Source organism: Physcomitrium patens, chromosome 14 (assembly GCF_059467195.1).
Source record: "Physcomitrium patens ecotype Gransden chromosome 14, ASM5946719v1, whole genome shotgun sequence".
NCBI classification, from domain to species: Eukaryota; Viridiplantae; Streptophyta; class Bryopsida; order Funariales; family Funariaceae; genus Physcomitrium; species Physcomitrium patens.
The window spans coordinates 2,968,811-2,994,865 of record NC_143423.1 but is presented as its reverse complement, the minus strand read 5'-3'; the positions used below and the strand labels follow the sequence as shown (position 1 = coordinate 2,994,865).

General features: G+C 33.1%; 2 protein-coding genes across 2 annotated transcripts; both read left to right on the top strand.

Annotated features, from left to right (window-relative positions):
• The first annotated feature begins 10,959 nt into the window (after positions 1 to 10,959).
• Positions 10,960 to 15,688, top strand: LOC112291464 (uncharacterized). The gene is made up of 10 exons (XM_024538889.3): positions 10,960 to 11,212; positions 11,373 to 12,662; positions 12,972 to 13,170; positions 13,418 to 13,510; positions 13,704 to 13,832; positions 13,941 to 13,994; positions 14,336 to 14,416; positions 14,633 to 14,695; positions 14,839 to 14,960; positions 15,265 to 15,688. Exons 2-10 carry the CDS (start codon positions 11,482 to 11,484, stop codon positions 15,374 to 15,376), a joined length of 2,034 nt encoding a protein of 677 aa, XP_024394657.1. The 5' UTR covers positions 10,960 to 11,212; positions 11,373 to 11,481; the 3' UTR covers positions 15,377 to 15,688.
• Positions 15,689 to 19,902: 4,214 nt separating this feature from the next.
• On the top strand, positions 19,903 to 25,802 carry LOC112291622 (uncharacterized). The gene is made up of 13 exons (XM_024539301.3): positions 19,903 to 20,810; positions 21,020 to 21,119; positions 21,847 to 21,896; positions 22,102 to 22,169; positions 22,387 to 22,402; positions 22,612 to 22,659; positions 22,968 to 23,032; positions 23,149 to 23,206; positions 23,610 to 23,705; positions 23,959 to 24,045; positions 24,458 to 24,598; positions 24,721 to 24,789; positions 25,090 to 25,802. Exons 2-13 carry the CDS (start codon positions 21,083 to 21,085, stop codon positions 25,198 to 25,200), a joined length of 846 nt encoding a protein of 281 aa, XP_024395069.1. The 5' UTR covers positions 19,903 to 20,810; positions 21,020 to 21,082; the 3' UTR covers positions 25,201 to 25,802.
• Positions 25,803 to 26,055: the final 253 nt, after the last annotated feature.

Here is a 26,055-nt window from a genome sequence, read left to right as displayed (position 1 = left end):
TTTGACAGTAGAACGATTCTACCGAGGCAGAAAATGCAAAGAGAAAGCCCACGCTTTCTACTCGAAACGTTAATAAATCAGTAGACAAAGACCTCGGAGTACAGTACATGACTGGTACAAGACAAAAAGACAATTAACCACAAGTCAGAAAAAAGGCACGGAAAGCAATCGAGATGAAGTGCGAGCTTCGGTGGATTCGTGAGGACCGAGAGTGGGAAGGCGGGTTAAGTAAGGTGAGGGGATTCGGAAGGGGCTCGAACGGAACCCTAAGACGCGTCCGTCCGACGTTTTCATTCATCTATGTATGTGACGACTCTGTTCATCAGCGTGGGTAAGTCATTTCCAAGATCCTGATTACGCCTAACGCCTAAGCGATTAGAAAATTAGCAAGACATCGTGGAAATTATATTCACAAGCAGATCGAGTTAAGGATAGGGGCATGATAAAGGTGATCACAGTTAGTATGTATAATGGTTTATAAATGTAAAGTTTTTTGTTTTCAGTAAATTTAATTAATTTTGATAAATATTTTTACTTAAAATAAGCATGTTAAAAATATAAAAATTAAAATTAAATTTTTGAGCACTAATTTTTATAATCACAATATTCATAATAAAACACTAAATTTTAGCTTGATATCTACTATTTAAAACTTATAAAGAGTATTATTTGATATACTCAATAGTAGTTGAATATAATTATATTTTTATTTGATTTTTTTCAATGTTTATTATACTATATATATACTAATATATGTATATTTTTGCACTTTCTAATATTTGGGATCCTTGAATATATGAGATCTCTTATTTGAAACTGTAAATTTTTATTTAAAACTGCCAACTTTTCTTCAAAGTAAAATTAGAAGAATGTAAAAAAATGATTATTTCAAAAAAATGGCAATAGCTAATGACCATCTAAATAATTATGAAAAATTGAAGATTAAATTTTTATATTTTATGTTATTTTTTCATAAGTTTTAATTAATTAATAATTAGTATTTATTTTTTTATATTATATTTTTATTTATTTATTCCTAGTCTCAAATACGTCCTTGTATGACTTAACAAAAAAATTGTTTTTTTATGGTTAGACTTTATAAGTAATTTCTTGAAAAAAATTAAGTAATTTTTTGCATATTTTCCATGGATAACAATATGAATTTCTACTATAAAACTAATATATAAATTATCCATATAAATAAATAAAGTACAAAAATAATCTATAACTTTAAGTTTTAGAAATTATAATATTTTACATATATATACATAATTTATTAAATAATGATAATGATAATAATAATAATAATAATAATAATAATACATGCTCAATAATCCACTTAAAATTAAGCTCAATAAAGTTGGCATTTAATATTGAAATAAACAAAGTAAAAAAACTCACTCTTGATAAATACTTTTACATGGATTAAATTTTAAATAAGTCTTTTGTTTTTCACCATTAATATATAAATATGTTTATATAATTAGACAATACATATTTTTGTCAACAATTTATTCTAATTTATATCCATTTCTATTCTAATTCATTGGCTTGAAATTAAGTGGGTGATTTGATATTTATATTGAAATTCCATTCAAGGTCCTTCATAATATAATAACAACTCTTGACCAACATGATTTTATACTTTAGCCAATTTGATGCAATTCCATTTGGCCTAGAGATATCAATAATTTTTGTTGTATATCTAGTTATTTTTTCTAAGTCAATTCATTATCCTCACTCTTATAGAAAAGTTGCAAAGCAAAGTTTTTTTGTTCACTTTTCTTTTGAAGCATAATATATTTTTACTAATATAAGTGTCAAAAGGCTTTTTTGATTTAAGGTCATTATAATTTATTTTTTTTCTTATTTTAAACGTATATTTTTTAAAATATCTATTAACTATTTATACATATAATTAAAAATATATCTATTATATACTATATTTAATAATAAAAGTATATTATTAAATATACTACAGTAGAAATCATATCTATTAACAACAAATGTTCTTCTAAGAGATAAAATCATCTTTTATTATTATAAATACACTATATAAAGACCAAACAAGAAGTTGAACAAAAGAGTTTTAATAAAAAAGCTAGCAAGAACTTGATTAAATCAGATGAGTACAAAATCAACACCAAGAGAGGTGAGCTAGAGCTCCAAGAAATATGTTATTGAGACTAAGAATTCCATCAGCCTCAACTCCAATATATACAAAATATTAAGAAGTTTTTTGAAAAGTAACCATGTTGCTTAAAGACTAAGCAATCCTAGGAAGTTTCTCTAATAACTTCTTTAATCTTCTTAGAACTTTCTAGAATTTATTAGAATATTTTAAGAATCTTCTAAAATATTCTAAAAATATTTTAGAATCTTTATAAATCTAATAAAATATTCTTAAAATATCCTAAAAACTTCTTATTGGATGTTTGTAACATCACCTCTCTTTTTAACTTTGAATTCTACAAGAAGTATCAATTTTATAACTACAATAGAATGATCAAAGCTCAAGCATCATCTTCAAGGTTTTTTTTTTGAGTTGATTTTAGCATGTATATTTCTTTTTTTAAGAAGATCTAGCTTCATTTTGAGAATGATCTTACAAAAGTTACAAGGGTTGGAACAGTTGATCTGATTATAATAATAAGAAAAGCTCCAACTCTGACTCTACTTTGAGATTCATGATTTAAAGATTCTCTAAATACTTTCCAATTTTTCATATTGGATCATAACTTAGATACACTAATACTAAGATTGTTGTGAGTAATACATGCTCTCTTTGTTATATACAATGTCTTAGCAGTAGCTTCATAAAAAAGTCATTCCAAAATAAGTTTACATTTTTAAAGGTAGAATCTATGAAACTCTTATGCCTTTTGCAATGCATTAACTAGATTTTTTTGTTGGTTTTTACGTATGATCATTGATATCATAGCCGCACTAATAAAAAAAATACTCCAATTTGCTTCCTCTTTGTCAAGAATCAAGGACTTTTCCACCTCATATTCTACATGATTATTTATTTCAACGCAAGGCAGTGATGGTTGTATTCTTATTAGAACAATTGATTATAAATAATCCTCTAAGAGAGAAACATATAAGAGTGGATATACTTTTATAGATATGGATAATTCTAATTCATAAGTCACTGAATTGATTTGCTTTTAAATACAAAATGATCGCAATCTTTGATAGTTTTAACGTATTGCAAGGCCGATTGGTCTTGATATTTTGTCAAAGAAGCCATACATTATTACCAACTTGAAAAGCAAGGGATTCTTTTTAAAAAAAATTTAAAGATACTTTGTGAAAATCTTGAGCTACTTGCAAATAGAGCTTCAAAGTTGTGTAGAATTATAATATTTTTTTTGCAAAATCTTCAATTGCTAGATTTTTATATTTTTTTGTATCTAACAAATTAAGCTTTGGATGGTTACTACAATTGGCATAAAATGGTCTTTGCTTAGTTGAAGCAAAAAAAATATTATTATAAGAAAACTTTATTAAAGATAAATATAAAGGCCAATCATCTTATTGATAATTGATGGTACATTGCAAATATTGCTCCAAAACTTGATTGACTTATTTTAATTGATCATTAGTTTGAAAGTCAAAAGCAAAAGAAAGTTTGATATCTACCTTTGATAATTCAAAAAGAGATTTTCAAAACTTCAATATAAATAGAAGTCCTTTGCCAAAAATAATGCCATTAGGTAGGCTATGATATCAATATATATATTATTAAAAAAGAGCCTTACTATTTCTTCTCTTAAAATTGTCATTTTTCACAAAAAAAATACATTATCTTTATAAGTTGATCCATAATAACATAGATAGCATCAAATATAGGTGATGGTAGCAGATCAATGATAAAATTCATTGATATCAAAGACCATGGATGCTTTGCAATTGGCAATGGCTACAAAAATCTATCAAAATGATGATGAAAATTCTTAGAACTTGAATACATGTCATACAAAAGAACAAAGTCCTTCATTGTCTTTTATATTTAAAGCCACCAAAAATCTTAGGAGATAAGTTTTAATATTTTATTCAATCCAAAATGTCTTGTGGCTAAAAAATCATGACAAGATTAAAGAACAAAAAGTTGCATTGGTCTTTCTAGAATATATAAATAATCTTTAAAATACAAAAGATCTTCCACAAATGTTAACTTATTGTTATGAAGGCATTACTTGATATTATGAATTAATGAATTCATAGTTGATGCCGCACAAATTTATTTAAAAAAACTTAAATCAACAAGTATAACCATAGAAGTAATACATAGATGAAATTATTTTGACTTCAAGACAGTAGTATATTGCTAATTAAATGTTGATTCTCTAGCATTTGGAACAAAATATAATCTTCTTTATAAAGCATTTGATAGTCTTTCCTACTTCTTTGGTTGATATGTAAATACAAAATCAAAATAAGGTAATGACATATTCTAATGAATTCGGTGGCAATTCAGAATCTGAGCTAATATGAAACATTCTAAGTTTTTGTAATTTGAATATATAGCCATTAGATGTATAGTATCTTCTAATAAGTAATGTCATTCTTGGAAAGAGTCTATAATTACAAAAATATTTTTATCTTAAATCTTATAATTGATTTTTGTACCTGAAAACTTTTTAGAATAGAATGTAAATGAATTGAACTTTCCATCTTTTTTTTATTTAAGATAGTATAGCTCTTGATACAAAGTCAAAAGCATTAGTATCTAAATAGAAGGCCTTCATGAAATCTAGATGCAATAAGATTGGAATTATAGTAAAAGTTGTTTTTAAATTTTGAAAAGCCCTATATGCTTGAGGTTTCTATTCCAAATTGTCTTTGGATGTCATTCAAGCAAAAAAAAATAGTAACTTGGGAGTAATTCTTGATAAATATCTAATAAAAATTATGAAATTCAAGGAAACATTATACATTCTATACTATCATTAGAGTTGACCACTTTATTACAACTTGAATTTTCTTTAGATCCATTCATATGCCTTCATTGGATATAATATATCTAAAAAAATCTATTCTTGGCTGATAGAATATATATTTTTCTAATTTGGTATATAATCCTATAACTTCTAATTTTTATAATACTAATTTCATATCTTGATAATATTCTTCAAGAACCTTGGATTAAATTAAGATATTATCAAGATACTAGATAACAAATTTTTTTAGGAATTTTTAATTAACATCATTCATCAAATGCCAAAATATAGTTGGAAAATTTGTTAATCTAAAAGATATGATATTATATTTAAAATATTTGTATCTTATCTAAAATAATGTCTTTTATTTATTTCCTTCTTTAAATTATACTAAATTATATGCTTTATAGAGATTTATTTTGATGTAAATCCTAGCTTGATTGAATTACTATAAAAACCTTAATATCAATGGTAATATGTAAAAATTACTTACCTTTATTTTGTTGAGGCTGTAATAATTAATACACATTTATAAAGATCCATCTTTTTTCTTTATAAAAAATATTAGTGCATTTGTTAGAAATTTGAAATATCAAATAAAGTTTTTTATAAGTTTTTTGTCAATATAATCTTTTAATGTCAAAAGCTCATTTTGTGATAGGTTGTAGATTGGGCCAAATGGTAGTTGAGCCCTTTCTTGAAGATCAATGGTATAATCATATGATTGATGCTCTGGCAATATGTCAAAATTCTTTTTTTTAAAGATGTCTTAAAACTTCTTGTATTGTTTTGAGATAGCTACTAGGAAGCTTGCTTCTTTACAAGCTAAAATTGCATAAATAATAAATGATATTTTTTCATTAGTCATCTTCATAAAAGTTCTTCCTCCAAAAAATAAAGGTTTTTTTATTAATGACTTCTTGATAGGTTTTTCTCAATAAGATTCTATAGAGAAATCAATCTTAAAAAACCTTCAATCTATAAATGGATTATATCTTTTTAATCACAAAAATCTTAAAATGATAGGATTTAACATAGTTTTAATAATATTGAATATTATTTTGCTACTATGACCTTCAAATGATATACCTAACTCTATGATCTCATAAGTAATATTACTTGAAGGTAAAAGTCAACCATCTCTTATTTCTAGATATATAGGTTTTGACTTTTGTATTAGAGGAATTTTATGAAGTTTAAAAAATTCCTCATTTAAAAAGCATGCAGATGCTTTTAAATCTAGTAAGGCATTTATATGAAGTTTTTGCAAGCCAAGATATAAAGGTATAATTAACAATAAGCAGATTAGGTAGAAATCACATGGATCTTGATGAATTTGAGGTGTTTGATTGTTCAACTACACAGTCTTTATTATAGCTAGATGTCTTTGTTTTTTTGAACAATTGTACTTTCAAACTTCATTGTACGTTGTTTATTTGGACAATTTTCTAATTTGTGGCTTCCTTTACCATGATACAAGTATAAGCCTTCTTAAAATTAATTCTTCTTTTCTTCAATTATAAGAAGTTTGAATGGTACTACATCAATTTGTATATCTTTTATTCTAGAGTATAGAAGCAATATATATATATATATATATATATATATATATATATATATATATATATATATATATATATATATATATATATTGAAGCAACAGAGTATGAATTTTTAGTGCATTATTTTACCAAAGTCTACAAATGTAGATCTTAACGACATTAAAATTGTCAATTATTACACTTCATAGCTTGGCTCATAGCTTTATTAAATGTTTGAGGATTAGATAATGATAATAATAGGTCTTTTACATCATCTTTTGATCTTCAATAGAATTGGCTTATAAGAGCTTATTCATCTCAATTAATGTCATAAGCTAATTGCCTAAAATTAGATGCATAAACTAATGTAGAGCATGATCCTTCATATTTTCAAAATGCCTCCGCCAATGCTTCTAAAAAAGCTTCAAAGTCACTCAAGATTAGAGATCTCTTCTCAAATATAGAAACAAACTAACATAAGGCTTGTTTTGTAAGTAAGGTTCTAACTAAACCAACTTGCAATTCTTTTGTTGGATAGAGCTTAGGTTGTAGAAAAGTCACTAAACAAATTTGGTTAATAAACCTTCAAAACTTCAAGCATGTGCAATCAAAATTCATCTTCTTGGATAACTTCTTTAATCATCCTAGAACTTTCTAAAATCTACTAAAATATTTTGAAAACCTTTCAGAATCTTCTAAAATATTCTAAAAAGCTTTTTGAATCTTTTATTAGAATATTCTAAGAATCTTTTAGAACCTCTTATTAAAATATTTTAAGAATCTTTTAGAATCTTTTAGAACCTAATAGAATATTTTAAGAATATTTCTAAAATCTTTTTATTAGATGTCTATAACATCTATTACAACATCTTTATTTATTTAGCATATAATAGCTATGTTTTTTTTTCTTTTAATATAAAAACTTATTTTAGATTTTAAACATTATAATTATTCTTTTCATATTATAGGTCTTCAAATTTAAGATCCAAAATAAGCATAAATGATGTTAGTCCTATAATTTTTTTAAGCTTGTATAAAATAATAACAACATATTAAAATAAAAGAAATACCACTTATATAATTGGTAGACAAAGCAAAGAATTTGAATGAAGCAATATTTAGATCTCCATATTTTATAAGCTCTAGGAAGTAATACAAGAGACAAACATTAGACAAGATGAAGAATTTTTAGAATAGAAGTAATGTAGAAGCACTTAAAGACTTAGATTATGATATACATAGTAGTTGTATTAAAATCGAGTAAATTATCTTGAATTTCTAATAATTCTAGTAGGACTAATTTTAATAGATTCTAAAAGCATAGATTAACTAACATTATTTTTTATGCCTAATAACACTTTTGCAAAAAAGCCATAATATTGATACTTTGATATAATATAAAATTTAGGTTTATTATTTCAATAATATTTTGATGCAATTTAATAATAAATAATATACAAACTTTATAATTATTTTTGAAGAAGTCATAATTAAATATTATATTAATTTTTAAAAATAATTATTATCTAAATGATTGAAAAATTTTAAATATATATTTAAACTTATAATCAAAATAAGAAAAATAATCAATTAAAAAAATATTTTTTTATTAGTCATAAACTATTTATTAAACACTATATAAAGATTATTATTTTATTTTTGAACTTAAATTTCAAAAATTAGTTATACAATTATAAGCTAAAATAAACTTGATATTATAACTATATATAGATCAATAGTAATATTAATATGAATACATCTAAAATATGTATTCTTTTAGGAAATTAAATTTACTAAAGTTTTTACTAAGAATACTAATAACAGAAGTTATATCTATTTATATATTATTTAAAATATATATAAAAATTAAAAAATTATAGTAAATTTTAATTTATAAATTAAAAATAAAATAAAATAATATAATATAACCATTGAATAAATTATATCAAATTTTACAACAACACATATAAATCATAATAACCAAAATTGATTTATGAACATGACATTTTAAACATATCAATAAAAAGATAACACGTAATCTTATTTTTGGCCTTATTGAAATTATGTGTTCTTATATTCAGTTCTAAAAAAATCAGATTTTTTTTAAATTTCTGGTTCACTTTTGCACCTAAAAATGTAATAGATTGTATCTAAAAGTAATTTTTACCTCATTTAAAAGAGAATCAAATTTAATACATAAGTCATAAAATTGATTCTTAAAAGACCTTACATAAGACATAAAAAAATAAAAATAAAAATAGTCTTATTGATTAAATATATATATATATATATATATGAAGAATAAAGAAATAAACTATCTAGTATTAGATTCTTTTTAGCTAAATGGTAAGTCAATATAATTAGTCTTTTTTCTTAAGATTCTAACTAATATATAGATTTATTTATTTATTTATTTATCAAAGCCTTTTATAGATCATACATTCAAAGATTAAAAAAAAAAAAAAAAAAAAAAAAAAAGAAAAAAAAAATCTATAGATTTTGTTTATAATTATAAAAAATAATAATTATACATGAAATGAAATACTTGATTCATTGTTAATACATACATATGTATATATATATATATATATATATATATATATATATAAAATATAATATAATATAATATAAAAGCCATTATCCAATAAAATTAAAGTGAGAACAAAAGTTCGTAAGTTTTATCAATGACATCTTTAAAAACAAAAAAATCATTTGTTAAGACATGCATAAGAAAGAAAAGCAAGAAAAATAATAAAAAATTCAATATATTTTTTTTTTTTTGCAAGTCAAGGTTATCTAGTTGTATATATATTATATATTTAAAAATTGAAGTCAAAAGATTTCTATAGAATTTGAAGGCTTTGAATCTAAAACTTTCTTGTTGCAATTATTTGACAATTTCTAAATAATCATCACAACTTTTATTATCATACATACTCCATTAAATATGGTATGATTTTTTTAACATTTGGTATGATCTTATTCCAAAACTATTTGATACAAAAAATTTAAAAATATTGTTCAACCTCGATTGTACTACTATGGTTTAAAAGTATTACACATTGTGTAGTAAAGAGGTTATTTTATAAGGATTTCTTGAATTTAAAAAAATCAAAATTACTCTTTTAAAATAATTCATGAATATCATTAAGTTGCAACTGTTGTTGTTACTTATCTATTCTTTGATTAGAAATATGTATAAAAAAATATTCATTAGAAAAATGTTTTAATAAATCTTCACTTTTTAGAAATGTAAGATATAGCCTATTAAAGCTCACCTTCAAAAATTGGCTATACAAATCAATAAATTACCAGTATACAAACAATGTACAAACTTCTTTGACATAATTTGATATACTTTGAATATAATTTACTCAAAGACATTAACCACTGTTTGTATCAACATGACATGTTGCAAGTTTTGCTGTTTGGTTTTTCAATTTAACATTGATGTAAGATAAAATAGAAGTAGAAATGACATAAAATCAAGGTTTGTCAGGCAACATTAAGCTATATATTACCACCAAAACCTATAATACAAAATAATGAAAATAGAAGAATATTCGAACAAATTGAATTTTTATACGTTTTTTGAATTGAAATCTTCAAAGAGAAATATTGATTACAAATCTAATAAAATACATTACAATTACATTATCTAAATTTTTAATTTTATTTTCAATTTACAAAAATAAATATCTTTATGATGAGAATTGAGATCTGAAAAAAAAAAAAAAAAAAAAAAAAAAAAAAACTTACTAACTAACTAACAAACATAATAATAATAATGCTACAGTTAAAACTGTACGTGGACATAATAGCATTGCAAGCCCCAAAACTTACAGCAGGAATGCACTTTTAGCAATGGAGAAATATCACAAGCCCATTCTAGATCTCCATCATTTTGTTAATGAAAAAGAGGTTCAAGATGTAAAAAGTGCAGTAATAATATCAAGAGAAAAGCATTGTATGAAGTTCAGTCTTCGAAGACAAGCATTGGAATTCTATTTGGGGCAAAGAAAGGAGAAAAAGGCACTTCAAAGCAAATGAATACACTTCGGCTGGACCTCTGCATGAAGTGACAAAAAAAACAAAAACAAAAATAAAAAGGAAAAGTAGTTGCGCAAGGTGAAAACAGCCCAACTTTATTACCCAGCGTAACTTTATGGAAGAGGAGAGGGGGTAAAATATCTGGACAACATTATCCCTCTGGATCGCGTTCTTGGCTCCTATTCGCTCCCACGCAATCCCCAACCCCGGAGCCCGCACCGGGCCTTTCACAGGGTCCACTGAAGGATTTCGGATCCTGACCCGGCGAGACGCAGGGCCACCGCTTCTTTGCGGGGGCTGCTTTTTGTCCACCTAAGCTTTTTGAGTTTGGGAGTGTGGTGGTGGCTATGGAGGCGGAGCTCGCTCTCGTTGGTCGACTTCCCCGCTCGTCCAGCGCCTTTCATTCCTGACCTTCATTTTGCCCCTTCTGCTGCACGCATTGCAGCCAGTTGCTTCCAAGTCTGACATTTCTTCCGCCGCTTGATACGAATGGAGCACGCTGAGCCTTAATTCTCTTGTCCGATAGTATTTTCGTTACCAGCTATGTGCAGTGCAGTGTGTTGTCGCGGCATTTTCAAGGATTTTGTGGGACGAGAATTTTGGTGTTGAAGGGATAGAGGTAGCTGCTGTGATGTGAATGTATATTTGGCGTATTATTCATCTTGTGATATTCAGGTACAGGCAGAATTCGACTCTTGGAAAGTAGTTGGATTATGAGGTTGTTGTTGTTGTTTTTTGTTTGTTTTCTTTGTGTTGCTTCGGATCTTCGCGGTTGAAATTGATGTTGCATTTATTGTAGTTTGGTAATTTACGAATTACGCATTGATCTTGACAGGGTATGAGGGTCTTGAAGTTTTTGGTTCGCGGCCCTTGTTTAGTTTGAGTGTCTCAATCGTGGTGAAGCCCTGCCGTCTGGAACGTCAGGGATCTTCTTCGCATCCAAGATGGCGCATGCATTAGGTGTGATCGGTCTACACGGACTGCAGCTATCACAGACTAAACAGCACTATGGGCAATCACTGCATGTTGAGAGTTACTCGGGCAGATTTCAATATTCACAAGACACTGCTGGAGCCGCATGCTTCCGTGATAAACCTTCGCCTCCTGTTGTCGCTAGTTCTCTAACCAGTAGTAACGAGGAACAGATTGCAGTGAAAAAGGAGAAGACGAGAGGGTCCTTGCGGAAATGCAAAGTCGCAGGACGCGTAGAGCTACCATCTCGTGATCAACAACAATCAGTCGCTCGTGCTCTTACAGTGCTCCACGAGCATATATCCGGTGTTGCGTTGCAGAACATTGCATTGTCGGAGGATGAATTGTCTCGATATTCGAGTATTTTGCCTGACGCCTCTACTCTCCTCCGTCGCTCAATGCTTGAAGCGCAGTGGGCATTAACACTCAAAGAGCTTATGCATGAACAGAAGATGGAAGAGCAGAAGAATTCTAGGCGGGCAGGCAAAGGAAAAAAGAGTTTTTCTTTGGAAGTGACTGAGGACGTATCCCCTGGGAGTACCTCAACTGCTACAGGAGATCTGGCAGTTGAAGATCTTACAGATGAAGAGAAGGTCACAGAGCGAAAGGTCACAAGGCGAAGAGGTAAAGGGAAGTTGAAGCAAGTTGAGCGGAAGCAAGATACTAGCCTACAGGAAACAGGAAATGTCCACACCGAGGGCTCAGAGGAGGTGGTGGATTACTTTAGGTCTGGAGAGCAATTGAAAGACCTAAATACAGCAAGGCGGGGAGGTGAAGGGAAGCTGACGAAGTTTGAGAGAAAACTAGATTCTAGCTTAGTGGAGGACGCATGCCCCGAAAGCACCTCTACTATGACGACAGAGTTGGTGGTGAAATCCGGCAGTCCGTCTGCTCGTACTCGGCGCCTGGAATCTCGTCAGAGACGTGTTGCAATTGCAGGGAAGCCTACCTCTCCAGATGCTCTTACGATCCACCCCTTGAAGAAGTATCAGAAGGGAGAACGTGTTAGGCGTGTCAAATTTGATGGGGTTCAGGACTACTTGACTACTTACCTGCGAGAAATTACGAAGATTAACCTACTGACGAAGCAGGAGGAGGTTTTTCTGTCTAAGAAATTGAGAATCGGCCTCAATCTTTTAGAAGAGAGAAAAAAGTAAGTTTAAATTCTTACTTGATTTTCGCCTCATGCCCCTTTGTCCCTTAACTGTCTGAATTGGTTTGTCACAAGTGAGACAACGTAAAGAGATTAGATTGCAAATTGTATGCATTGAAGTACCTTAGAATTCATGAAATGTCCCGGTAATGCTAATGTTTGTTAAAGATTGGATTAATTGCTGGTAGGGAGCGCTGCTGGCCAAGTCGCTGGTATTTGGGTTGTATGACATGAATACCTCAAATTGTTTACATCGGCTTCTGTGCTTGGTAGAGATCACACGATTGCTGATTGATTGTGGTATTGCAGATTGGCTGCCGAGCTTGGTTATGTACCCTCTAATGAAGAGTGGGCTCCTCACATGAACCTATCGGTAGGAGATTTAGTGAGGAAACTCGGAGAAGCAGAATGGGCGAGAGATAAGATGGTGATGGCAAATTTGCGACTTGTAGTTTCTGTTGCAAAACAATATCATAGCTTCGGACTTGAGATGGCAGACTTGATTCAGGTGCATTCTTTGTCACTCCGTGTTATTTCTAGCATTTTAAAGCATTTCACCAAACGATTCAGTAGGTGCAACGGTTGCAAGTATTGTGCTCCTGAACCATGAAATCTTTCGGGACACTTAGTGTGGATTTGATGATGTCCTTACTGTCAATACTATCTGCGAGACTCTATGAATGGCTTCGTCACAGATAATCCTCCATAGGAAGTTTCGCACATTAATGCCTTTTACCTGACACTCGTACTCACAGGAAGGTTCCATCGGATTGTTACGTGGGGTAGAGAAGTTCGATCACACTAGGGGATACAAACTGTCAACTTATGTTCATTGGTGGATTCGCCAGGTAATCATACACACGCATCACACTTGAAGATCTTACTGAATTGGTGTCAATCGATTATTTTGCGTTGTTTAGGAGCCCGTATTAACTAGTAAGCTGACGGAGACTTTGTGGTGCATTAGAGTAGTTTCTGCGTGAATCGTAGATTGGACGATCTGACGTTTACAATTCCTTTTCATTTATTGCGAATTTGTAGGGAGTAACTCGAGCGATAGCCGATCACTCCAGAACTGTGAGACTTCCAGTTCATGTACATGATACACTGGGTCGCATCAGGAAGGCAAAGTCGACACTGCTGTCCGAAGGTTGTACCGCGTCTGTCCAGGTACAGTCTAAAGATTTACGCTATGGCCTTGAGATATGTGATGTTGCCTAAGCACTTGATTTCTTGTTTCACTATTGATACTGAAAACTATCTTCGTTTATGTTCCAGGAAATTTCAGAAGCGACGAATCTGACTGGCACTAAAATAAAGAATACATTGCAGGTATGAAAGAATCATTTAGGTCGCTGCGAGTTTTTTTTTTTTTTTTTTTTTTTTTTGTAAATCTTCCCTGTATTGGTTTTGGAGTGTAAAGAACTAGCTGAGAAGGAAATGAAGTTGATTGTTCTTATGCTTAAGGTCTAGGTTTTAATACTGCCGTGTGCCGTGAGGGTCTACTCAAAATATCCCTTCTGTTAATTCGTTTCCTTGTCACGTGAACGTCTATTATCGTATTCATATACTAGTTTCTAAATGAAAGCGTAGGTACTGGAAGTTGAGTTACATTCCGCTGGAAATATGTTTTCCAACCACATCACTTCTGACTTGTTGGTCGTCTTTGCCAGGTGACTAAGAAGCTTGTTTCTTTGGATAAAGAAATAGGTCGAAACACTCTTCAGAGCGGTGATGGAGAGACGCTTCATAGTGTAAGTTGATTCTTTCATTTGTAAGGCACATGACGTGCTTATTTCTCTTTTGTCATCAGCTACTCATACCTAGCATTTTATTTGTATCGAAGGGATTAGAGGCAACCATTTGGCTGTATTACATTAGAATATGTTGCGAAGGTGTTGCGTCACCTGATCACTCTGAGTGATTTCCCTGCGTGTTACTAAAACATATTTGTGTCACGAATTCAACAGTTGGTGGCCGACAGGGACATCGAAAATCAACCTTGGACAATCGTAGAGAGAATGCTTATGAAGGTATGTTGGAGATATTGTTTCTACATAATATGGCAGTTCAATTTACAAGTATATGCGCAATTTTGTTATTGAAGAGCATATGACAGCTAGGAATGTATCTTTTGTCGGCAGTACGTGCAACTTATTATCTTGATTGGCTGCAGGATGATGTAGATAAATTACTTACTTCTCAGCTAGGCCCTAGGGAACGAGATATTGTACGACTTCATTATGGAGTGGGCCGAGAAGATGGTTCTGTTATGTCACTAGAGAGCATCAGTTACAGGTGCGTCCTGCACTTCAGAACATTAGCAGCTTACTTCCATTTTCACCCCGTAGGTTTAAAGTTTGGGGTTTACAACCGAAGGGTCCTCATTTTGTGGTTGGTGTCGTATATTTTGTTTTTCTTTACTGCGTCGTCGTAGGAGTAGATCATACATACCGCCTCTCCTTGTGAGGCAAGGGACTAAATTGTTTTGTGGATGTTGACATCAAAAGTTAGTCAGATACCGTAGTCTCTTATGTGTAGTGTGATCTACAATTTCTTCAAATGTACAAATTTTTGTTATTAATAACTTCGATGTACACAGATACGGGGTTTCCAGAGAAAGAGTTCGGCAACTGGAGACGGCAGCCATGCGGAAGTTACAGATCAAGAGTAGAGAGCAAGGACTGGACCGCTATTTACATTCCATGCAATAGCCTCTATCCTGTACTCATACACTGTATCTTGTATCAATCCTTAGCCATCTCCTGTGTACTAATTCATTATACTGCATTCATCTCATCGTGATCTTGAGATGTGTGCATAACCGTTAAGACTTTTGGATGGATTCATCTGTTGGGTGCTTCATCCGAAAATCCGATGTGACGACATTTTCAGTAGTGTAGAAACTCGAGAGACAAGTGAAAGCGTCAGAAGACAGGGAACAATTTGTAAGTCCAACATATCATAAATGTATATTGTGATTATCTCAACTTTGAAGCTAATTTGACAATCCGATTTCAATATTAGCCTGAGTACTTTGCGAACTCTGAACTTTGTAACTGAATGCAGAAGCTGGCGAACTTTGTGTTGAAGTTGATGAATCTTGTTCACGTTCCCTTTCTCATTCAGGAATTTCCTGATATCATGCGGTCTGTTGTAATGTTGTATGAGAGCCCTCAGATTGTATTAAGACTCTCATCCAGTGTTTGCGTGGATGTACACGAGATTCCTGATGCCCCAGTTTTCTGGTCCTTGGTATCTATTTGTATTGTAGTGTGTTGCACACTTTTTATGGCGTTGTTTTCCATATCTTTTCTACTTTAGTTGAATTCCTTCGATTGAGCTACAGGTGTGGATAATATCGCTGTCAATTAGCCTTTTGAAAAAAATTGCTTTCAAAGGCCATTTCCATTATATTATTCTCATTTAACTTTAGAGAGTGGTGGACTGGTGAATCTTCCAAATGAATATCTCACTGGCTTTTATGTCTTTTACTAAAAAACTATTGTCCACGTTATCATTTTGGTATCAAAACACTAAAAATGACATTTTAAAAGACAATATAGCTAAACTGAATGCAACAAAATCACTTTAAGTTTAAATATAATTAGAGGAGTATAAGGAACAGAATCACTTCTTTCAACTTCCATTTTTTTGAATAAATTTCTTATCTCATTTCTCTAGTCCAAATAAACATATGTATCATAATATGTTCAAACTAAGTAAATTGAATATTGATGTTCTCTTTTAAATAAAACATTAAATGTGCACTTATAAAGTTTAAAAACACTTCCTTATTTACTATAATATATATTTATTATTGTTTTGCATGCTACAATTAATTTGTAAACTTGTCAATAATAAACTTTTATTGAAAACTTCAACTTTCACCCACAACTTTTAAGTTTCATTGCACTAATGTTTATGAATATATAACATATTTTATTTTATTTTATTTTTAAAAATATTTGTATAATAATTAGTAGTATTGTTATGGTAAACATATTTTGACATTTTAAGTGATGGAATATTTCTTTTAAGTTTTGCCATTATATGTATGTATGTATGTATGTATGTATGTATATGTAGAGAGAGAGAGATGTATTTCTTTGCTGCAAAATTTATTAATTAATTAAAAATACTAATCAATTTTAAAAAATACAATTCTTAATAATCAACATACAAATTTTACATACAAATTTATTTTCAAGTTGCATTTTAGGTGCCAACTTCTAAACCTTTATACTAAGTGTCTATTCAATACATATATAAATAAATATTTATAAATTATAGATAATATTTTTATATTTTATATTTTTTGAAGCCATATATAAGACGTTACACAAACTATTTTGTATTAAATATTTTCATTTTTTTATAGAAAATTATTAACAATACATCTCCAATTGATATTGCATCACCTCACATGATTTCCACATGACTTAAATATACTAAAAAGCATGAAACTTATATTGACTAAATATAAAAATATATTTAGACACTATTGGGGTTATATGTTGAGCTGCCAAACATGCCCTAAGCTATTATAATACAAATAGATACCACGAATAAAAACACAAACAAACCTTGAATTTACAAATTTTAAGACAAATATTATGCTTTTTAACAAAAGCAGCTTGCAACTTTTTTTTTCATAGAATATTCATTGCCTCCTTTTCAACCACCACTATTTCTTAAATCAAATAAAGAAAAAAAAAATACAAAAAAGAAAAAAATATATTATTAGCTAGTTGTCTATGAGGAGGTCATATGGGGTGTAGTAGTATCAATTAGGGATGTAGCATTAACAATTTTCTTTTTATATTGTCCTCTTTCTATTCCAAATCCTATATTTTATAAAGAACTTGATATCTTTGTGGAGTAGGTAATAGGCTTTAATAAATTATATTATTCTATTAAAAGAAACAAAATAAAAACTAATAATACAAAAAAAAAACAAATATAATACTTAATTTCATTACATAAAAGTAACACTTGATAATTAATTTCTATGGAGTTTTATTTTGTGTTGAAAATATTTTACACTTAAAATAGCCGAGTAAATACAATACCATGTTCTTATTTATTCATATTAACTAAAAATGTTTATAAAACTAATATGTCAAACTATGCATATATAGATGTATGAAAATAACCATGAAAATAACACATTCTTTGTAATAAATATAAAATATTAAAACAAATAAATAACAAACAAAAATCAGAGGGCATTAGTATAGAAAATCAAGTGGAAATTCACCTTTATTCCTATCTAGTATATACAAGGCCCCACACTACTAACTCCAAAAACTTCCACCCTCTCTCACATCTATAAACAAAAGTTCCAACAAGAAAATCACATTTTTAATTCTACTTTACACAATTTAGGTTTTCAAGTAGAGGTTGGGCAAGTATGACCTCACAAGTCAGTTGATTAAAAAGGAGTGCAACACTATTGCTTTCCCCATTCACACCATTTTTTTTTTTTTTTTTTTTTTTTTTTTTTGTGTGTGTCCAGTACAGTATTGGTTTGGATCAGGGTCCCACTTATTGGCTTTATGATTCAACAAAGAATCAAACCGTGAGCCAGAAGACATAAATATCCCTTTTCACACTAGGCCGTCCCCACCCCCTTTGAACTGCTTTTGCCCTCATCATCAAGTCCCATGACGTGGCTCCCCTGTGAGGCTGAGTCAGCAGGGGGCCTCAAGCATCCACACGTTCTGACATTCATCCGAAAACTGGATGGATGATAAATCCATTCCTACCACTCCTCATCCATTCAGCTTGACCATTCTGGTAAGTGGGTGGTGTAACTGAGAAGGGCAGAGAGAAGAGGCAGTTTCCGCATGGAATTCGCACAGGGAACATGACGACCGAGACATAGATCATCCCACTGGCCTCATCCACTAACATGGATAATACCATGGAGGCCATGGGTAGTTGTGCCAGTCCCCATCTCTGCTGGCCTCTAGACTGACCATAATAGGGGGCCATTTCCATCTCATGATCCTGAAGAAAATAAATAAAAAATACAAAAACCCTAAAAACCCAAACCCCTCTAACCTGTGATTAAGAGTGAGGAATCTTATGAACAGAGCTCAACTACCCTTTACACTACATTCAGGACAACAACAATGCCACCCATATATGTGTGTATATTAAATGAGAAAAGTAATAAGACATGGGGGAGGAAGATGTGGGCCCTTAAGGATGATGCAAAAATTGTTGTCAACAAGCAATGGCAAGAAGGGTTGCCATTGGTTTTCTTGAACAGCATGTGTTGTGAAAAGGAGGGGCCCACTTTTTTGTAAGAGTTCATTTCCCCCAAGAAAAACTTTAGTCAGATCTGAAATCAGATTGTGTTTTGGGCCCCTTTTAGGTTAGTTGCTTTTCTTTGGGTGTGGAAATAGCAGTTCTTTGGACCTGCTTTGACACTACATTGCCAGCTGCCTTTCAACATGTTTCCCCTTTGTTAAAACTGCTGCTAGGCTCTTTCTTTCATGAAGAAAAGGTTGTTGTTGTTATTGTTATTGAGATGAATAAAATCCTTTCAAAAGGCCACACAGTTCTTGTGCTGATTGGCATGTGATGCTGGGAATATAACTAGTTGTGCAAGCTTAAAAGTTCACATGAAAAGCGTGTTGTGGAATACAAAACATGAACTTGACACATCAGCACATGGTGCATAACTTGTCGAATACATTGCTGCAAGTGTGAATATTACTTAAATATCAACACTCTTGCAATTCCTTGGGTTTTTTTTTTTTTTTTTTTTTTTTTTTCTTTCTAATACTCAGATATCGATACTTTAAGTGGATATATATTTTTTCATACACAATCAAACATATGCAGAATGAAAGATTTAAATACAAATTAACTAAATAAATTTGAGTTATTTAACACATTCCACTTCTTCTAGTTTGAAAAACAACTGAAGTGATAGTTTTAGATCATTGTTTAAATTTCAGTGATATTTGTGTTGTTACAAATCAAAAGTGCTATTGAAAGTTAACATTGTGCAGTAAGTTATACATGTAATATATACCAAATTAAAAGAAAAATGAGGTTCCTGGAATGGTTCTGTACAACAAGATATGCCAATGAAAGGACAACACTTGGTCGCAGAGACGGGGACGGGTTACCGGAGAGCGGGAAGAGGGACCGGTGACCGTGACTTGCAATGGGAGCTTGCTCTCCTTGCAGGCCGTGGCCTTGTGTTGTTTGTGCGGCTCGCCACCAAAGCCGAATTCAGCCCCAGAGCTCATCCCTTATTGTTCGCTGCCTCCCCTGCACGCTTCCACTGCAATCAATCGTCGGCACGCCATCCCCGCGTGCTATTACGCCTTAGGAATCATTGGCATCGCCTGCACTCCTGCTCCTCGGATTCTTCAGAGTCTGGAACCAAGCGCGCTGTAGAGAGGAGAGGAGAGGAAATGAAAGGAGTGAGAGGATGACCGGGGTGGGAGAATGAGTGGGACGAGGGTGGTGCGATGGCGTGTTAGAATTTCAGCGGTGCGGGGGAGATTGTTTATTTTTATATTTTTATGCGGGATGGAGAATTTGAGTTGGAATTCGAGCGATGGAGCGTGGTGAATCGCAGGATGCGAGTTTTTATTTTTGTTTATTTTTGTAGTTTTGTGATCGAAGTTCAGCGCCGTGGTTGTAGGGTTCTTGAGTTGTGATATTGAGGGCATGTTGAAGGTGTAATTGAAGGAGGATTCTTAGATTATAGCAGCGCGGCGATTCGGTTTGAATTTAGATCAGTTGTCGGTTGACAGATTCGTTCCTGATTTGCGTGCGGAAGATTTGAGAGGAAACTGATGGCCTTTTGTAGTGCAGCGATATTCTAGATTTGCGAATTTGCGATGCAGGCAGTCTACAAAGGCCATTGTAGGATTGAATTGCGTGATTGTGGCAGCAAGCACGGTCGGAGTACTAGGAATACTGTTATAATCTTTCGAATCTCAGCGTAGGGCACGTCAGAAGGTGCTGATTTTTCTTGAATCGGGTAGCTATGGCATTTCCTGAATATTCGACACACTTGTTACAAGGTGGAACGGCGAGTTGATTTCTGCAGATGTGCTCATCACCTTCAATTGAAGTGTTCAGAATATTCTGCGGGGGGGTGGTTTTGCTCTGGGACAGGTTGGTTAGGTTCTCGTGCGTTGGCTGGGGGTGCTTTGTACTGGAAGATGTTAGTATTCGAAGGCAGCAGCCTTTATATCGATATGCAAGTGAGGTCATTCATGGGAAGGTCTTTAGTGTTGAGACGAATTGTAGTCCTAATGTCATGCAGAACTAGTCCCAGTTGTTTTGGCGATTAATTCTAGAGCTTTCGTCTTTTTTAATTTCAGAATCGAAGAGAGAGAGGCACGAAGCGTTTAGTTGTCCTGACAGGTATCGAACAGGTTTTGGATATGGAGTATGAGAATTCCAGCATCGTACCAACTGAGTGTGAGTATCTCCTCTCTTTACTTTTCTCGTGATAGTGTAGTGGGTTTTTATTTTCTTACACCTTTTTGCTTGTGAGCATTGAACTGCGTCCTTTACCAAATAGCTTCTTTATCTTCCAACTTTCTCATCATCAATTCTCATGTTATCATCCTCTCTCCCTTTCCTCCGTTCTTTATGTGAAGCAACTTGTGAAGAGAGAATCAGAAGCTGGGATCTGTAGTAATGCTTACGTAACTGTTTCATGAGTCTTCATGTTTCGTGATTTTATATTATGAGTTTTCAAGGATGACTCGTGGATCGCCGTCCTTGTGTATTTTCACTTATTCAAATCAATGGTCACATGAGTATACATGTCTACATAGAGGCTCTTCTCTGTGTGTAGTCGTATTGGGCTGTCACAGGGTTTGGTGCCGCTGTATTTCGTAATTTTAGGTCATAATAAAATAAAACTTTCGATCGGGTGTTACAGTTTGTTTAGCTTCCCTACTGGGACGAGTGAGCATACATTCTTCTTCGTTGGGATTGTAAAGTTTGTCTACAGTGAAAAGCACGCGTCTTGAATAACAGGAGCCACTTTGCCTTAAATGATCCTTGGCGATTGTGGAAGTGGTGTACACCTGGTCGAAGTCGCTGAATGATATCAACATTCCAGACTTATGTGGAAGTATCTATCCAGAAAATTTTGACTTGGACATCTAAAACAAAGTGGTATGCATTTGTTTTGCAGTTAGCATATCCTATTTGGGAGAGTACTTGTACTCCATACTATCCAAGAGAGTAAGCATTCCTGCTACCTGTATTTCCCTTACAACCTTCTTATGCCAGATTGATGTGATAAGGGAGCTGCCTCTGCAACATTTTTGACGTGTTTGGAAGCCATGTTTGTCAGCAGCTAGAATTTGCTGGGTTGATACAAGATCATTGTGATTGTGATTGTTGCTCCTACTTTCTGACTGTTCGGGACTTAATAAATTGGGTGCAGGTGGAAGATGCTTATGATGTGTTGTATAAAATTGTTCGAGAGTGGAGTGTAGACTTTGCTGTGCAAAAGTGAGTCTTCATTTTGAAGCAAAAATATGTTCTTATTTCAAATCATACTGTTGCATGTGTTCAGTATACCTCCAGATGATTCTGATGAATTCGTTCCCAAAATTGGCTTGATATTTTGGCATATGCTGCGTATTAGATTGATAGTGTTTAGACCGTAGGGATATGCAAGAGTTGTAATTGATGTGTCCATGGATTTGGTGTCTGTTTTTGTGGACAGGTTGCTCAACCTCATGGTGAGTGTTTCCTTATGGAATTCCGTACTTGCTGCTTTTAGACATTTCATTTCACAATCTTCAATGTAAAGAGGGGTTGTGTTGGTATCAAGGATAAATGTCGAACAGTTCTGAGCTTAGTTGTTCGTCTTCCTTGAATATGACAATACTTGACTGCTTGATATCTTGCTTTCATCGGTGTGTGACTTGAATTTTTCTGGTTGGTGCAGGTTTTGATCAATCCTTGCTTGAATCGTCATCGACGAGCTCAGCTCGAGGTTATCTTTCGACCATTGCTAATTTTTGAAACTTTTAACCTACAACCTGTAAAACTATCTGAAGCAGACTGAACGTATTTGTTCTTATCACAAAATGTATCGTAGTGAAGTGCTAGGTTGCGCTTTCTAGGAATCTTGAATCAAGACAGCCTTCAGTTTGAAGATTTTGCAGAATGTTTCTAACAAATCATCATTCGATCTGGGCTGTTGGATAAGTAGCTGGCAAATCAACTAAGTGAATTTTGAAATTTGGAGGATGAGGCTAGATGGGCTTACTTTATTTGATAAGAGTTCCTTTCTATGTGCAGCCTTTGTTGACCAGATCTTTGGACCAGCTATTATGGCAACGGGCCATGGATCCCCGAGTCATGAGGTATCAAACCGCAGACATCAATGTGAATTAAACTCCTCTTTTTAGCTGTCGGCAGTCTTTGAAGTTATCATTGCACCTCAGAGCTTCCTGACTTGGTGCAATGATTGCGATTTCAGGGGACTTATCACTTTGGCATGTCCTAATCAAGACACTGCTCTTTTATTTGGTTATCTGGTGAGTGTTTTGGATCTTTCTTTTTTTTTTTCTCTTTTTTTTTTTTTTTTTTTTTTTTTTTGCAATTGATTGAGGTGGGTAGCTACTAATAAGTTAAAGTTGAGGGTCTTATATCGCCAATTGCTAGTCAGGGTAGTCACTCTGAAGTACGTAATGATATCAGTTTTCTCAAACCAGTAGTTTTTGCATGAACGCACGGAATGGTGCCTTCCCTCATGAGAGCTTCAACTTGTAGTTGGCGTGATTTGTTAAGTTTGCATGTAGCTTGAGTATATGCATTGGGCAAAGCCATCAGGTGTCTACTGTTATCAGGTTCTCAAATTGTTGTCTTGTGAAGATTTAATTCCTAGCTGGTGGTTGCTTATATTGTTTGCTGCTTATTAATATTATCTGCTCTATACAGATGGAAATCATTGCTGGTCTTGTTTGCAATAACCCAACACTTGAAGAAAATTCAAAGAACATTGATGTTGAGGCTGCATCATCGAACACATTGCAAGTATGTGCCATGTACAGCATGTTTTTTGACCTAAAGATGGGGCAATTGAAGTCTTCTAATAGTTCCAGTGTCATATTGAGCTACAACGACATAATTTCTGTACCCTTTTTACACTTTCTAGTTCTGTAGGAAATTGTGTGCGACGCTTGGCAGTGCTCGTAGTCCCACTCATCAATGTATCACAATACTAAACTACTTGAGACACTTGTCAACTTTTGATGTCACGATCTTATTTTGTCCTGTGAACTTGCAGATACCTCACGAAAAGGCGAAGGTGGCCCAGTGTTTGTACCAGAACTACTGCCTTCAGCAAGTTTACGTTGCAGCAATGCCATCGTTGGTAATTAAACCTCTACTAAGGTCCTGCTACGTTCTGTATGGAGATTCTATAGCTGTGGGATAAGACCCCTGTTTGACCCTCTATGGTACCTTGAATATAGAATAAGTTAATGAATAAGTTATGAATGATCATTGATTGATTGGGTTCGAGTTCATTGTTCTTTTGTGATTTATAAGATTCTAAACGAAACAGAACCCCTCCTTCATATCATGTTTTCTAAGTATACGATATAAGCAAAGGAAATGCAGCAAAAAGAGTGAATAAGTTTTGGTGGTGATTTTTCTGCCGCCCTGGCATTCTGTCTCTACTTGTACGATTTTGCATGTTCTGATTTCAAAGTTTGTTAAGCAGCGAAGCGTCAGTGAAGACACCTGGTAGTGAGATTAGTTTTATTTTCCATCTTGGGTTTCAGGTGAGAGAAGCTGTACTTACAGCCTTGATGGGAGGTTCGGAAGTTCCATTGTTGGGGTCGGGGTTTTTCGACGGTTCTCCAAGTGGTCTCCAACATGCGGCTCCTATTTGTTGCATCACTTTAGAGCCTCTCTTGTGCCCAGTATGTGTCCTCTCCCGTCATCCTTCACACTTTTGTTGAATGATGCATCCTATTTCCTGTTTTTCATCTATTGAGTATATTCTTAGATATCGTGTTGATCTAATGTTGTTTCTTGGTTGTAGGATGGCACGATTGCGCCTGATGTTGTGGCAGTGATACAACGTAGTTCAACACTCAGCACACAACATGCTGTGAGTAGATTCTTGGCATCATTTTTCTATATTGATGCAGTTTCAATTTCTTGCTTGATTTCATACACATTGTAACTTTTATGAAAAGAAAATAAAGGTCGCTGCCTTAGACGTGTGATATCGTGGTGACCTTTATTAGCTTCAAAGGCGTCCCGACTTATCAACTGCTTCTGTGTGAAATGAGCATAGTAGCACTAGATGTTTTATCCACCGGAGGTTTTTCTTGCTTAGGGGCATATGGTACCAATCATTTGGATCGCCCCCGTGGTCTGATGTGAAAATACTGCATGTTTCTTGCAGTTTCTGTACCGGGGGCGTGCACTTTTCGAGTGGCTTAGCTCTTCTCCAGTTCCCAAGAGCCCAGAAACGCGAGCTATGGTCTTGCCAACTGACATATACAGATTATCTTAATCGTGCTGAAGACGATCCTTTCTATTTGTGCCCGTCATCAGCCTTACTCGTCTCTTTCCTGCAGGTTGCAATGTTTGGCCATCATACTCGTCAGAATAGTGGAAACTTGGAATCGCAAATTTCACTTGGCTGTTGATAAAGAGAGGACTGCAGGAAGGTCAGCAGCTTCATATACCATTTAGATTGTACTATATACTTCATAGATTTAGCACCTTAAAATTGTGCTGTTCACAGTTGGCAATTTCCTCAATTTGCCCAATTTGCCCAGTGGGAGGTGAAATTGTATAGATTACCACTTATCATTGATTTAGATTGAGAAGACATTGTTGTGTCCAGCTCTAAGGGTTTGCAAGCAACAGTATAGTACCCACGCAGCTGGTGGGTTTTTTAAAGAATGACTGGAATCCCCCTCATTTATTTTTATCGATCGTCATTGTTAGTGAGATTTGGATAATAGACTAGCAAAAATTATCCACGTCAAGGTCTTCACGTAGTAATGCAGATCTTCTGTGAGTATCATTGTACAACTCTATGATTATGTAATGTGTAGATTAAATCCCAAGTTGAGCTGAGAAATACTACCTTCGTATAGTTCACCATCAGACTGCAGAGAAGTCGCTTTTCCTTTGACTGTTCTATGCATGGTTTGAAGACATCAAATGTAGAAGACAGGCACTGCTTCCCATGCGTACTGTGTGCAAAGCATGCCCAGTCTCTCATGTGAGTAACAGACATGGGTTCTAAGTTAACTTTCCTTGGATGTTGATTTACAAGCCGTGGTGATGTTGTGAAGCTTCATCTCCCATCTGGGAGGCTAGGCTAATCTTCCCCCAGGCTAGGACTTGGGTGGGGGAT

Coding starts and splice junctions, on each gene's coding strand:
- LOC112291464 (XM_024538889.3), top strand. CDS start 11,482: ATGGCGCATGCATTAGGTGTGATCGGTCTACACGGACTGCAGCTATCA. Junction 13,833..13,940: donor GTTGTACCGCGTCTGTCCAG/GTACAGTCTAAA, acceptor TTTATGTTCCAG/GAAATTTCAGAAGCGACGAA. Junction 14,961..15,264: donor CTAGAGAGCATCAGTTACAG/GTGCGTCCTGCA, acceptor CGATGTACACAG/ATACGGGGTTTCCAGAGAAA.
- LOC112291622 (XM_024539301.3), top strand. CDS start 21,083: ATGGAGTATGAGAATTCCAGCATCGTACCAACTGAGT. Junction 21,120..21,846: donor CAGCATCGTACCAACTGAGT/GTGAGTATCTCC, acceptor TTTGTTTTGCAG/TTAGCATATCCTATTTGGGA. Junction 24,599..24,720: donor TAGAGCCTCTCTTGTGCCCA/GTATGTGTCCTC, acceptor TCTTGGTTGTAG/GATGGCACGATTGCGCCTGA.